Source organism: Chiloscyllium plagiosum, unplaced genomic scaffold (genome assembly GCF_037043375.1).
Source record: "Chiloscyllium plagiosum isolate Xiang-an unplaced genomic scaffold, Cpla_swu_hap1 HiC_scaffold_31, whole genome shotgun sequence".
In the NCBI taxonomy this organism is placed as follows: domain Eukaryota; kingdom Metazoa; phylum Chordata; class Chondrichthyes; order Orectolobiformes; family Hemiscylliidae; genus Chiloscyllium; species Chiloscyllium plagiosum.
The window spans coordinates 18173630-18188186 of NW_028270169.1; the positions used below are offsets into that span (position 1 = coordinate 18173630).

Consider the following 14557-nt stretch of genomic DNA (forward strand, 5'->3'; position numbering starts at 1 on the left):
GGGTTTGACTCCCAACACAGCAGATGGTGGAATGTGAACTCAAATTAAAAACAAAAATTGGAATTAAGAATCTACTGATGACTATGTAACCATTGCCAATTGTCGGAAAAACCCATCTGGCCTTCAAGGAAGCAAATCTGCCATCCTGACCTGGTCTGGCTGTGTGATTCCAGACCCACAGCAATGTGGTTGACATTCAACTGCTCTCTCAAATAGCCTAGCAAGCCGCTCAGTTGCATCAATTGCTATGAAGCTGCAATCAAGAAATGAAACTGGATGGACCACCTGGTGTTGATCTAGGCATTGGAAAAGATATTGGTAAAAACAGGCCTATCAACTGTGTAAAGACCTCCTCCCTATCATTTGGGGAGTTAGTGCCAAATTTGGGAGAGTTGTCTCATAGACTAGTCAAGCAACAGTCGATATAGTCATCCTCGTGGATTCAACCCTTAAGGACAATTTCCCATCCCTTCCCTCACCATCCCTGGATATGTGCTATCCCATTGGCAGGAGAGACCCAGCCCACGTGGCAGCACAGTGGTATCATGTTGGAGGGAAATTGCTCTGGGAGTTCTCAACATTGACTCCAGACCCCATGAGATCTCATGCCTTCAGGTTAAACATGGGCAAGGAAACCTCCTGCTGGTTACCATATACCATCCTCTCTTGGTTGATGGATCAATATTCCTCCATGGAGAACAACACTTGGTGGAAGCACTAAGGGTGAAAAGGGTACAAAGTGCACTCTGGATGTGGGATTTCAAAGTCCACCATCAAGAGTAGCACGTTAGCACCACTACTGATCGAGTGGGTCGGGTCCTAAAGGACAGTGCTGCTGGACTGGGTCTGCACAGTTGGTGAGGTAACTAAGAGGGAAATCATACTTAACCTCATTCTTAATAAACTGCCTGCTGCAGATGCATCTGTCCATGACAGTACTGGTAAGAGTGCTCATCGCATCGTCCTTGGGGAGTCAAAGCCCCACCTTCATATTGAGGATATCCTCTGTCATGTTGTGTGATACTATCACCATGCTAAATGAGACAGACTTCAAACAGATCTAGCAACTCAAGACTAGACATCCACGAGGCACAGTGGGCCATCAACAGCCCTTGACATCCAGGCTGCATTTGACAAAGTGTGGCATCAAAGAGCCCTAGCAAAGCTGGAATCAATGGGAATCAAAGAACAAACTCTTCGCTGGTTAGAGTCATACCTGGCACATAGGAAGATGGTTGTGGTCATTGGAGGTTAGTCATCTCGGCTCTAGTACATCTCTGGAGTTCCTCAGATTAGAGCCCTCGGCCTAACCATCTTCTGCTGCTTCATGAACGACCTTCCCTCCATCATAAGGTCAGAAGTAGAGATGTTCACCAATGAGTGCATCATGTTCAGCACCATTTGCGACTCCTCAGACAACGAAGCAGTCTGTGTCGAAGAGTTTATGCCCGAAACGTTGACTCTTCTGCTCCTCAGATGCTGCCTGACTGGCCATGCTTTTCCAGCAACACACTCTTCGACTATGTTCCAATGCAACAAGATCTGGACAATATCCAGTCTTGGGCTGACCAAGTAACAAGAAAGATTCATACCACACAAATGCCAACTCCAATTAGATATGATTAACCACTGCCCCTTGTGTTGTTACCGTTGCTGAAACCCCCACTAGCAACATCTGGGGGAGTTACCATTAACCCAAAATCCCAACTGGACTCACCATATAAATACTGTGGCTACAAGAGCAGGTCAGAGGATAGGAATGTCGTAGCAAGTAACTCACCACCTGACTCCCCAAAGCTTGTCCACCCCTTCTGAAGAAGGGTCACTGGTGCCAATATGTTAACTCTGCTTTCTTTCCACAGATGCTGCCAGATCTGCTGAGTTTTTCCAGCAATTTCTGGTTTTGTTTCTGTCCACCATTTACAACACACCGGTCATGATGGAATACTCTCCACTTTTCTGGATGGGTGCAGCTGTGGCAACACTCAAAAAGCTTGACATCATCCAGGATAGAGCAGCCTGCTTGATTGGGCCCACATCCAAAAGTGGTGCATCTATAATATGCACTGCAGAAATTCAAAGATCCTGAGACAGCACCTTCCAAATCCATGATTACTTTTATCTAGAAGGACAAAGCAGCAGGTACATGGGACTACCAAAACCTGCAGGTTCCCATTCAAGTCACTCTCCTGCCTAGGGAAAATATTGCTGTTCCTTCAACGTTCTGGGTCCAATCCTGGAATTCCCTCCCTAACAGCATTATGTGTCTACCTCCAGCACATGGATTGCAGTGGTTCAAGAAGGCAGCTCACCACCACCTTCTCAAGGGCAACTACAATGGGCAATAAATGCTGGACAGCCAGTCTTGAATGAATAAAAATAAGCAAGCATCCAGAGTATTGAATCACAGCAATGATCTTCAGAAAACGAGATTAAAGCTGCATCTAGAATGGAATCATTTCACTTTAGTGGGACCCTGAATATTGAAAAACAAAAAACTGTTGTTGAACAAAAGGCGTGGATAATACAACACAAGTTTATTATAATTGAAGGTCACTATTAACAAACAAAACAGCATTAAGTTTATTAAGAAAAAAAATCAGATATGGAAATATACTCAGTTACCAAAATCACAAACTCAATCATTTTAAAAGCTCTTTGTACTTCACATAATTTTTTGTACATTAACGTAGGAGCAACAGGCATATATATGGTCATAGGTTCACATTTTCCATCTACATTCGAACATTCAAATACAATCTTAAGATATTTTTTGTTATCTCACTGTTAAAACATTTTCCTTTACTCTTACGACTCTTAACAGAAGCTAATTACAACTCCGGCTGCATACTTAGGATATCATTTATTATAAAAAAATTAATCCAAGAAATACTCATGACTAGGAGAATAAAATTTGATCAACATTGGACTATTTAACCCAATTTGAATTCTGTTTCTCTGAAGGACATCTGTACGCAAATCATAAATCATTGTAACTTCAAATGCAAAACACTGCCAGAAAATATAATTAATAAAAGAATCAGAGTTGCAATGGTAACTAAGTCAGAGCATTATGGCATTCACAACAAACCTCAAATGATGAGCATCTGAAGAGTTATTTATTGGATGAGAAAGAGAATGCTATCAAACATAATCCAGGAAAGCAGGGAATGACACAGTTGAAGTGAGGTTTTTACAAGGCTTCAGGAAGACTCTCTCTCTCTCTCTCTCTCACATGGGCTGCAGAGTGGTTTCGAACACTGGGGGCTAGCCTATGATGAGGTGGAAGGAATAGGCAAAAAGCAGTAAAATATAGATACTGAACATGCCATTGCAACAAAGCGAAGTCACCCCTTCAATCCACAGGCAAGAACCTTTATCGCAAGATTTAAGTTCTTTATCTATGCCTGTATGGAAAGCTCATGTTCTTCCAACGTGAAACGTGGGGTGCACATGTTAAGATTAGGAAGGTGGGGGAGGGGGGGGGGGGGGGGGGGGCAGGTGGTGTGTCATGTGAATGCACATGTGTGTATGTCTGGTTGAGAGAAAGAAAGAGATACTGGGTAGCCCATGTGGAAAACGGTGCCTGAATGGAGACTGGAGCAATATTTAAAGAAGAAACATATAAGCCATTAGTCATGTTCCACAGAGCTCTCAGAGATGTGAATGCTCAGGGGATTTGTATTGTTAGACATGGGGCCCAATACACGATTATTAGTTTACTTTTACAATAATTTATGCTTCAATAAATTATTGGTTTTATCCATTAGTCAAGTTTCAGGTTTAGCTTTCTCTTAAATGTTCATTCAGCACAGCTTTCAATAGCTCAATTTAAAAACACCATTACCAGAAAATAACCTCCACAAAATCAGACATTTTTTTCCACAAAATTCCTGAATAATACAGCTTCACAAAACAAACATGTTTGAAGAGAGTCACCAGGATATCCCTGAGTGAGGTATAGCTCTGAATACATTAGCCTCAAATTAGAACCCACACTTAGGTTTTAACATTGTGCTGCCAAGGCTCAGAGAACCTATGCCAAGCTATGAATACAACGCCTCCAGGATGATATGGAGCTGTGCACAAAATTAAATGCAATTAATATTTAATTCTACATCAGATAGAGTGCTTCCAAATTGTCACAGTGCTTTTTACTGGATATGAATACAATCATTCCATAAAGGAATAACCCTGTATCTAGAATCACACCTGGAAGTTATGATATGAATCGGTTATGTAGCTTGAAGATATTATTGTGTTAGTAAAAATTCCTGAATTAATGGCCATCCCAGTCACAGAATCTGACTGATCGAGAGTTTTCTGCAACTGGAGTTATATCCGTTGAGTACATGACACAACTGAAACAATATCCCACACTAAGGCAACAATGGAGCCAACTGGCTCTGCACACTCACCAAATCCAATAATTAATCAACGTCAGATTCCTTTATAGAAACACAATAGATTTTCCTGCACCCAAGGTGCAAAAAACAGCAATGGGACAGAAGAGATCAGTTTTTGTGTAACAAATCATTGTTATTGTAATATGTTGCAATTGGTGCTCCCAATGGGGAACACAACCATCCCAGAGCATGCATCTAAATCTTGCGCTATGTGCAGTCATCGACGAATATTGTGAATGATTAGACAACAGGGAAAACATACAGATGGATCTCTGAGCTGAAAACTTGGCAAGTAAGACTCCCAATTGTAAGGGCCAGGTTGGAAAATTGCCTCTTAATTGTCTGTATACCTGGAATTCCCTCCCTGAAACTCTCCAGCCCACTTTTACAGGATCCTTTTAAAAACCTCGGTCTTTAATCAAGATTTTAACTGGCATTTCTGATATCTCCTGCTATGGCTTGGTATCAAAATAATTTTGCTGCAAACAAAAGAGATTCATTTGAGTCTTGCGCATTTTTTTCAATTATCCAGAAGTTAGGGACTCAAAGTTACTTGTTACACTCTCAATTGCAATACCTCGGCCAATCAGAGTCAATTTGACAACCTTTTTCCCTGCTGTATTTGGCATTCCGGATGAGTGCAAGTCAAAAAGCTTCACCAACATGTCTCTCCTTTGCACAATGAAGAAGTTCTGTACAACCAAATAACTAGACACATACTTCACCCAGCATGTCCTAATGGCACAAGCCATTATCAAGCACCTCCAGACAAGTTTAATTCCATAGTAAAACCTAAAAAAAAGTTTGATATCTGAACATAAGGTACTACATCTATATTCCGTCTTGTTGGGAAATCAATAAAAGCCTTCTCTTCGTGACTAATAAATACATAGTCCAAAGATTGTGAAGCCACTCTCTTTAAAGATACAATTGCACAGTAAAGTGGAGAGAGGCCTGTTCAGTCCCTCCCTTGACAAAATTAGAATTGACAGGAAGGGACAATTGCTCATTAATCAATTTGCCAGTGAACAAGTTGCACTTGATTAGTTTGGCAAATGACTGATATTTTTAATGTCCTAGAATATATAGATTTTTAAACAAGCAATGAATGTGCCTGTGTTGATTAAGAATTAAGTCAGGTCATAACGGGGTGTCAAACAAGAGATTACAGAGTCCACCATGTTTGTGCGGGTTTAAAGGTTGTTGTCAGACTTGGGAAGAATATGAAATGTCTTTTAAAAAAAATCCTGCCAGTGTTTTTATAATTTATTTCTAGCAGGGGCACTTGTGTAAAATCACCTTCTCCCTATGGTTTGTGCTTTTAGCCTTTTACCTTTGTCTCTTGCTGGACAGCAAGCTTCCTTGCCTGCACCAGTCCTTTGCCAATTCTGCCACTATTTAGCTCCCAGTTATGATCAATGCTCCACCTTAAGACTGCACGTACTTAGAAATTACAAGATTAGAGTTTTAAATCTTCATTCATTCATTCTCAAAGAATGCAGCAAACAGCGAGCTCACAGGATGTCACCACAGCCCAAATGGCTTCCATTTGACAGCTTTTCAAAATATAGCACACAGGAACCAGCCAAAGATACCTTTCTTCATTACCAACCCTGCAGTTCCAGGTGTCTCCTGGAATTCAAGATTTAATGTCCAGGGGACATCTGTCAGTAAACATTGGAAAAATCAATCAAAGGAGATCTTAAACATAATGTGTATTTTCTTCATTTTCTTTCAACAGCTTAGTGGAGGTTCTGTGAATTCTTACCCTAACAATAACACTTTATCCATTCTTCTACTAATTAATTCACCTGTTCCAAACGACCTACTACAGCAATGCTCCAGTGTAGTTAAAAATGATTCATTTATAAATTTATTCCAATGATAACTTAGCATCACAGTTAAAACAGAACATTCTTTTACCAATCCCTATACAAATAATGGCTCTGGATGAATAGTCTAATATTTATGAAAGGTAATCTTATCTAGAAACACCTGAACTCAGACCTACAGAAACATGCATAGTCACTGGAGACCATCCCACTATTATAAATTACAGGAAAATGTTACAGTAACCTTAATTCTCAGAATTTTCAGACAAACATTTGATTATTCATTGATGGCTCTGTTGGCACAGATGCACACTACATCAGGCTGGGCACTATCTCCCATGGGACAGAAAGGAATCTGGAATGTGAGTCAATGAATGGCACAATGGGTCAGGTGAGCAGTCAGAAACAGAGCTCGCAGGTTGATGTGAAAAAAAAGAAAATGCCTTTCTAAAGCAGGATAAGTCAGTTACCAAACTATTCAACAGGCACCTCCCTAGAAAAAAAAGCTTCAAATATACCTTCTCAGAACCCAACACTGTACCAAAAACACCTCAACAAGTGGAGTGATGGAGTTGGACAACATTCAATAACACACAGTTTGTAACAGGGCTGCTACAAATAATTAGTTCAGGGAACATGAGGTGCATCATGGTCAATTTGAATCAAACATTCTTCAAAGACTAACAGATTCAAACATTCTTCTGAGCGTCTTCAAGTGATGCAGCAGCATACTCTTTTACGGATCTGTCAAGCCTGCAACATTTCTACTCCGAGCTTTCCATATTCTCCATATTCTTTTCTCCGGTGCTCTCTGTCCTGCAGCATGTGACTCTCGCTAGCCTTGCCTAATAACGAGAAATTCAAAACACTGCGCACAATTTTATCTTGTTCATTCTAATCACTTCACTCCAACATTAAGACCTCAGTTGGACTTCCTTTTCCCCAATTCCATTGATTCTCACAGGCAGGGCCTCTGAAGATTCCAAAAATGGGAAGAGAGAGTGAGAGAGTTATCTTGGCCACCCTTTAAAATGGTAATAGGGCAAAAAAAAAAGCAATAGTCATCCCGTTTCCAATCACCAGCTTTTTTTTTATCATTCTTCCTGGTTTGATTGAAAAGTATGTGCCCAGTTTCTGGGACAGACACCCCGGGAGTTAGCCACACTCTCTATACACATAATTGCATATGATAATTAAAAAGAAAACCTTGTTGCACTGAAGTTGGGTCCATCATCGAGTGACATGCATTTCCATTTACTACTTCTCATTACATTTGAAGTTTTTGATCCTCATGCCCCCACTTCATATTCTTGTGAGGTACTTGGTGACCAAAGGTATTGCCATGGCCTCCAGCCATACTGTCCTTTGGTCAGTCACTAAGTTCTAGTGCAGCATAAAAACCCAAGGTGGAATTCTCTTTGACCAATTTGGCAGTCATCTTGGTGGCTAACACTAACAACTCAGAACCTTCCTAATCTGAGAGGAGCTTGTCTCGACACAAGAGTTAAATCTAGCAGCAAAACCTCAGATTCCAAATCTGTGGTGCTACATTATAATACGTTACATCATTAGGCACCAGAATCCTTACATTTAAGTGAATGAACAGCTCTTCCAATACCGGCACAGGGAATCCTACAATTTAAAAAATTAACTCACAGTCAACTACAATATGTTTTATCTCACAAAAGTCAGCAAAGTTTGTGGACTGTAATCCATCTATAAGTTTACTAGTTGTAAAGACATTTTTGACAGTGGTGCTGATTGATTTTATACCTCACCATATATCCTGAATGAGCTGTAACAGATTCCATGCTGTGACTTTACACCAGGTACAACTTCTGTCGATTACATATCTATTAAAGAACACCTTTTGACTGCAAAACATTTCCCCTCAATTTCTACTTGTTGCACTTGAGTAGCAATGATGATACATTAGATCCAGGCCCTATTGGGCCTGGTAAGTATACAGTACTGTCAAATTCAGCATTTGATGCGATGGAAAAATACAGTAGGGTGTAACTTAGAGGTAGAAGATGGGTCATGTCCTAAGAAGGAAACTCCAGGCTTTGCCCGATTTCTTTCAGGTTCTTGCACGTGCGTTTTATTTGGCAAAACAAGCGGCTCTTTATTCTTTTCCTCCAATTATCACTACTAATTCTGGATGCTTCAGAAATAAGCCTGGCAGAAGCCAGTTCAGTGTCATGTTGGCACTAGATTGTGTGGTTGGTCTACAACTGTGGCTCCCTTACATCCACCCCAAGGTCAGACATTGGAAGCTATCCTACATTCAGTTATCTGAAGGGCCTTCAGGAACATCCGTCACTGTCCAGGCTTTCCCTGTAGTGCAGGTGACCCCAGCTTTGGAAGAAAGTTGCGACATCAGCAAATGGTCTGCATTCATAATCACAAGTGAATGCTCCCTTCCAACAGTGGAGTTATTTTCTTTCCTAGCGTTGCTCACTGTTCACATCAGAACAAATCATTTACAATGATTCGCTCACTCGCACTGGCCCATCCTAAATGAGTGGCTATTTTAATATTAAGGTCGCTCTGAATGGGTTCAACTCCTGAAGAGGTCAGAGACAGAAACTTGACACATTGTCCAGGTCAGGCACTGTGTTTAACTGGTACACATCCCATTTACACATGCTTCATTGCATTTGACCTAAGTTGTCCGTCCTCGTTTTAATGTTCTACAGCAGTCTTATTCATTTTCTTTCCCAATTTTACATGTACAACAGCTGCAACCTGTTGTAGCAGCCATTCCCACCCCTTCCAGCCACCTTCTTTCTGATCTACATGGGAATCAGCAGAATTGACAGGTATTAGATATGAAGATAGAAAAAAATGATTCCTGTGAATTTTCTCGAGAGATTGTAAATGATTTAAAATAAAATATTAAATTTGCCTCCAGTCTTCCAAATTAATGTATCAATCTCTGAATAGTTTCTTTCCTCAGAGTATGTTAGATGAGAGGTTGGCCGAGGATTTCAAACTGTTCCACTTGAGAGATGCCCACCAGATTATTTAATTCACTCTCTCACCAGATGTTTAACCAGATAGTCAGTATAGCACAAGTGATACGTTGGTTAAAAAAAGGTGACTTACAATGAATTCTATCCAAAGCAGGGTCTTGGGGTCTAGATATGTAGATATCTTTCATGTGCTTTCTATAATTTTCTCAAAGTGTGCTGTAATATTCATGCATACAATCTTACAAAACAGCAACCTTGGGGAAAAAAAGGTTTATTTCTCACAAGTGTAACCCTTTTGCCACCACTGAATTCCAATTTTAAAAAAAATTAAAGCTGGGCAGGTCACCCTGTAAATTTCTTTGCAACGTTTTTGCTAGCAATCTCAAGCAAGTGAACTTTACACAGCAACCAGACAATTTCATACCTCAGCATTTTAATTTCTTTTCCTCCTGTTCTTTTTTAAAATGGTGAAAAGGCAGATAAATGATCCATTGTCAAATTATTACTTAAACTGTAAGCAGCTGCAAGGAGATATCTAAAAGTTCTTTTTTTATAGTGGCTGTTTGAGGCTCAAGTCCCCCTCAAAGGCCGACCTGTGTGCAAGCCTGGCCAGAATGCTTTTGGTTCAATTGCCATGGTTACACATCTGTCTCCCCGCTATACGACTGAAGGAAGTGAAGAAATGGGTGACATTCAACTGGAATATAAACAAAGGTGAACAACCTGACAAAGCCAATACTTAAGGGAGGAACAGAACCAATTGGATTTTCTGCCATATTTTTTGATTTTCCATAGCTCAGGCTAGCTGAGGTGAAAGGGTTGAACAGAATTTTGAAAGCATTAGAAAATTCCTCATCAGTTTGAATTGTGTGTTCCTCACATCACACATGTCCACGCAGTAATAGGGCACTTTAAACTGTGGTTCATATGCTGTATAGTCTCTTTCACTTTGAGCTGCAGTGATCTGTTTTAATACTTGTATCAGACAAGACATCCTGCTGACAAATGATCATTCTGGCTGAGTGTCCAACTGATGTTTTTGTGGTGGGGTGGGATTGCGATTCGATGTTACAAAGGCCCCAGAAACTCCATATCCATCGATGTTTACCATAACAATCAAATGGCTATTCATATCAGTCCATCCTGTTGCACTACAATCTAGAATTTCTTTAAAAAAAAGGAAAATAACAAACTGGCCCAGTAATTACAACAGAAACATTTACATAATCGTTCTGGCTTAATGAATGGGCTTGTTAATTAATACAATATATCATTAGGCACACAACAACCAATAAGGACATCATTTGACAGTGAGCTAAGGAATTATGCTGCCTAGTTGAATCAAACAGCAGCTCAAATGGAATACACTTCAATGCCTGCAGTCGGCCTGTTCTATCAAAAAATATTGTAATACATATAGTTTAAAAACTAGGCTCGGCCCTCTACCAGTTGCTCTTAACCATTGTGAGTCAGGGTTAGGACTATGGCAAGGTCTAGATAGAAAAATCTGGACATCTATAATTTGATGAGTTAAACAGATAATTAAAGATAAAAATGTGAATATACCCAAACCCTGCACTTCCAACGGTGGCGGATGGGTATCTCTTGATTTTTTTTTCCATTTAATTATGCCTTATTCATTACAGAAATTATTAAAAAGCAGATGAAGAGATGTCATGAACTTCATCTGTGAAGAATAATAGTCCTTTTGCCTAATCACTGAAAACAGCTCCTTCAGCAGAAAAGGTGTCAGGATCTGTAGGAAAAGAGCATCCGAAAATATGGTTAAATGTTAAGCCAAGTTATGATAATAATTCACTTCATATATTGACTTTTAAACAAGAGATAGCAGCAGACTGAGCAAAGAAATTAATTTTTGAGAACTTAATAATGCTGGTTAAAACTCAGATTTCACAAATTACTAGTTTTCTCCTGTTGTGCAAAAACAATTGCGTAACACTGAACTGCAGCTCCTCACCTGACCTGGATTAATTACCTGGAAAACAGGATAGGGCTCCAACAGGAGCTGAGGGAGAGACAAAGAATGGCAACTGAATATTATTATTTGAGTAGTTAAATTTAATATTTTTTTCAGAAACTCAGGCTTCCAGCTCAGCATAGCAGACATCGCCAGTATGACTGGAAAAACAGATAATCAATAACCAATCTATAGTTGGCCCACATCAAACATTAGTTATAAATGTCTTTGGAATTGTGAAAGAATAATAAGACTGACCCAGAAAATGCCCGGTTTTGAGATATCAATAAACAATGATTGTCTGAAGCATCCAACACTTGATGATGGTACAATAAGCATTCGGGAAAGCCAGCGAAAAGAAATCGTATCATCTCCGAATGAAAATAAAATCACAAGGTGCTCCTACAGGTCATGAGCTGGAGAGGTGCTCGCATACCCAACCCTTTCAGCCTCTGCCAGAATTAGGTTCTGGGCACCCCAGGGCTGTCACCATACCACTGAGGGCATCAGCCGCCAATTAAAAATCATGTAATAGCTTTAGGTTGTCACTACTATTGCGTGCTATTCTGGTCTCCTTCCTATCGGAAAGATGTTGTGAAACTTGAAAGGGTTCAGAAAAAATTTACAAGAGTGTTACCAGGATTGGAGGATTTGAGCTATAAAAAGGTGCTGAACAGGCTGGGGCTGTTTTCCCTGGAGCGTCGGAGGCTGAGGGGTGACCTTATAGAGGTTTACAAAATTTTGAGGGGCATGGATAGGGTAAATAAGCAAAGTCTTTTCCCTGGGGTCAGGGAGTCCAGAACTAGAGGGGATAGGTTTAGGGTGAGAAGGGAAAGATATAAAAAAGAGATCTAAGGGGCAACTTTTTCACACAGAGGGTGGTACGTGTGTGGAATGAGCTGCCAGAGGAAATGGTGGAGGCTGGTACAATTGCAACATTTAAGAGGCATTTGGATGGGTATTTGAATAGGAAGGGTTTGGAGGGATATGGGCCGGGTGCTGGCAGGTGGGACTAGATTGGGTTGGGATAGCTGATCGGCATGGACGGGTTGGACCGAAAGGTCTGATTCCATACTGTACATCTCTATGACTCTACTGGGATTAACCCTGGACCATTCACAACAGCTGCCAACCTGTGGGCAGCTTGTCATCCTCATGGGTTGGGGAGGCATGTGGGGCTCCACCAAAGTGCCTGGTGAACGACTATATTTGGTAGTTAGCAAAGCGAGTTGTGAAGTGGAATTAAGGAGCCTGCAAAGGAATACAGAAGGTTAAGCGAGTGGATGAAGATTAGGCAATTGGAGTACAATGTAGGAAAATGGGTAATTGTCCATTTTAGCAGAAAGAATAAAAAAAGCAGCATATTATCCAAATGGTGAGAGGATGCAGAGAGCCCTGGGTGTCCTAATGCATGAATCACAGAAAATTGGCATGCAAGTACAGCAATTAATCAGGAAAGCTAATTGAATGTTATGGTTTATTGCGAGGAAAATTCACTGCAAGTGTAGGGAGGTTTTCCTTCAGTTACACAAGACATTGGTGAGACCACATCTGGACTGCCGTGTACAATGCTGGTCACTATACTTAGGGAAGGATGTTAATACGTTGGAAGCAGTTCAGAAGTTTACTAGACTAATATCTGGAATGAGTAGATTGACTTATGACAAAAGGCTAGACAGGCTAGGAGTTTAGAAGAGTCAGAGATAACTCAACTGAAACATATAACATCCTGAGGGGATCTGACTGGAACAATAGCAAAAGGGTATTTTCTCATGAGGAAGAAATGAGATCTTGAGGTCTTTGTTTAAAAATAAGGGGTTGCCCATTTAAGACAGAGATGAGGAAACACTATTTTCTCCAAGAGAGTTCAGACTTTTTGCAGTTTCCTTCTTCAAAGGGCAGTGGAGGCAGAATTTTAAGGCAGAGGGAGATAAATTCTTGACTACCCAAGGGAATGAAATATTGTCGTGGATGGGCAGTAATACAGAGTTGAGGTTAAAATCAGATCGGCCGTGATTTTTTTTTGAATAGCAGAGGAGGAACAAAAGGCCAAGTGGCCTGTTCTTCTTCATATGTCTGTAACCACAACAGCCACAATAAATACCTACCATATGCATTCAGCTAAATATAAATAACATACCATTCGCAACTCCCTCACCCAGATATGTGAATGATTTGCTGAAATTGTGACAGCTAATGGTTTTTGCATATTATCTCAAGAGGTTTTGATGTCCAGAGATCTACATAGTGATTGGTCCTTTATCCCACTCCACACTCCTGTCAGGAAGTTGATATTGAAACAGATCCACTTCTTTAAACTCACCATGACTGTCCATCCTTATCTTCTTCATCTTCCTCCTGTAAGGGCTGCTGCTTCCTGAATTGGATATCTTCATCTGAAAGAGAAACACCAATACATAGCATAGTAGGGCAGCCTTGAGGGGACAAATGTGTTAATCTTGCTCCTATTTCTTATGTTCCTACAAACTAGTGTAATTATTAATGGCTAAACTGTTAGCCAAGCCCTATAGGAACCATTCAAATAAAAGCAAAATACTGCAGATGCTGTAAGTCTGAAACAAACAGAACAATGCTGGAGAAACTCAACAAGTCTGGCAGCAGCATATCTGGAGATAGAAAGAGAATTAACGTTTCAACAGAGTTAATGTTTCAAGTCCAGTTGGAGTCTTCTTCACAAGTTTGAAAGAATCATCTTACTGGACTTGAAACTTTAACCCTCTTTCTCTCTCCACACATACTGCCAGCCTTACTGAGTTTCTCCAGCATTTCCTGTGTTTGCTCCTCACTAAATACCTCGTCTGCCTGGGCTCTTGTTCGAACTTTAAATGTGAAAATTTTGCTAAAATTAGCATTTTTATCTACTTAATCCACAGTTAAGCTGAACTGTTCCTCCTGCCTCTGCTTCTAATTTTAACACTCATCAACTGCCTTTTGACGGCAATATGGTTCCCAGATGGTCCCAACCTCGCTCGCGCTTTGGTTTCCTGCCTGCTTAAAGTCTGTGCCATAACACATCCCCTTGCTGCAGGCCAAAGATCACAGCAGATCTCCATCCTGCTGTTAGCTGAAAAGGTAAAAACAGCTTCCACGTGCATCATTCCCAACAGCAGAGCGCTACTCTAGAGAATTGGAAAGACCCCCTATGGCTCTCCTTGACAATTCCATGCCCTGCTGACACATGAAAAGATTATAACATGCAAATGAATTACCACAAGAATTCCCTTCTACATCGTCGAGGAGGTTTGCTGTGGAGGCTGCTGTTCCGAGACTGTATAGCCGGACGAGTGAAGGAAAATTGTTAAAATAGAGTACTTCACTGACTTCTACATAATGGCAATTTCAGTT

General features: G+C 40.5%; 1 protein-coding gene across 2 annotated transcripts in view; it reads right to left on the reverse strand.

The window, feature by feature from the left end:
- Positions 1–2518: 2518 nt before the first annotated feature.
- Positions 2519–14557, reverse strand: part of cuedc1b (CUE domain containing 1b) — a 170661-nt gene continuing 158622 nt past the window's right edge. For both annotated transcript variants that reach the window (XM_043718351.2, XM_043718352.2), the window contains exons 9-11: positions 14422–14480; positions 13515–13587; positions 2519–10969 (exon numbers count right to left, since the gene is read on the reverse strand). In XM_043718351.2, coding sequence (XP_043574286.2) covers position 10969; positions 13515–13587; positions 14422–14480 — 133 coding nt within the window. In that variant the 3' untranslated portion in view covers positions 2519–10968. The remainder of the gene's footprint in view (positions 10970–13514; positions 13588–14421; positions 14481–14557) is intronic.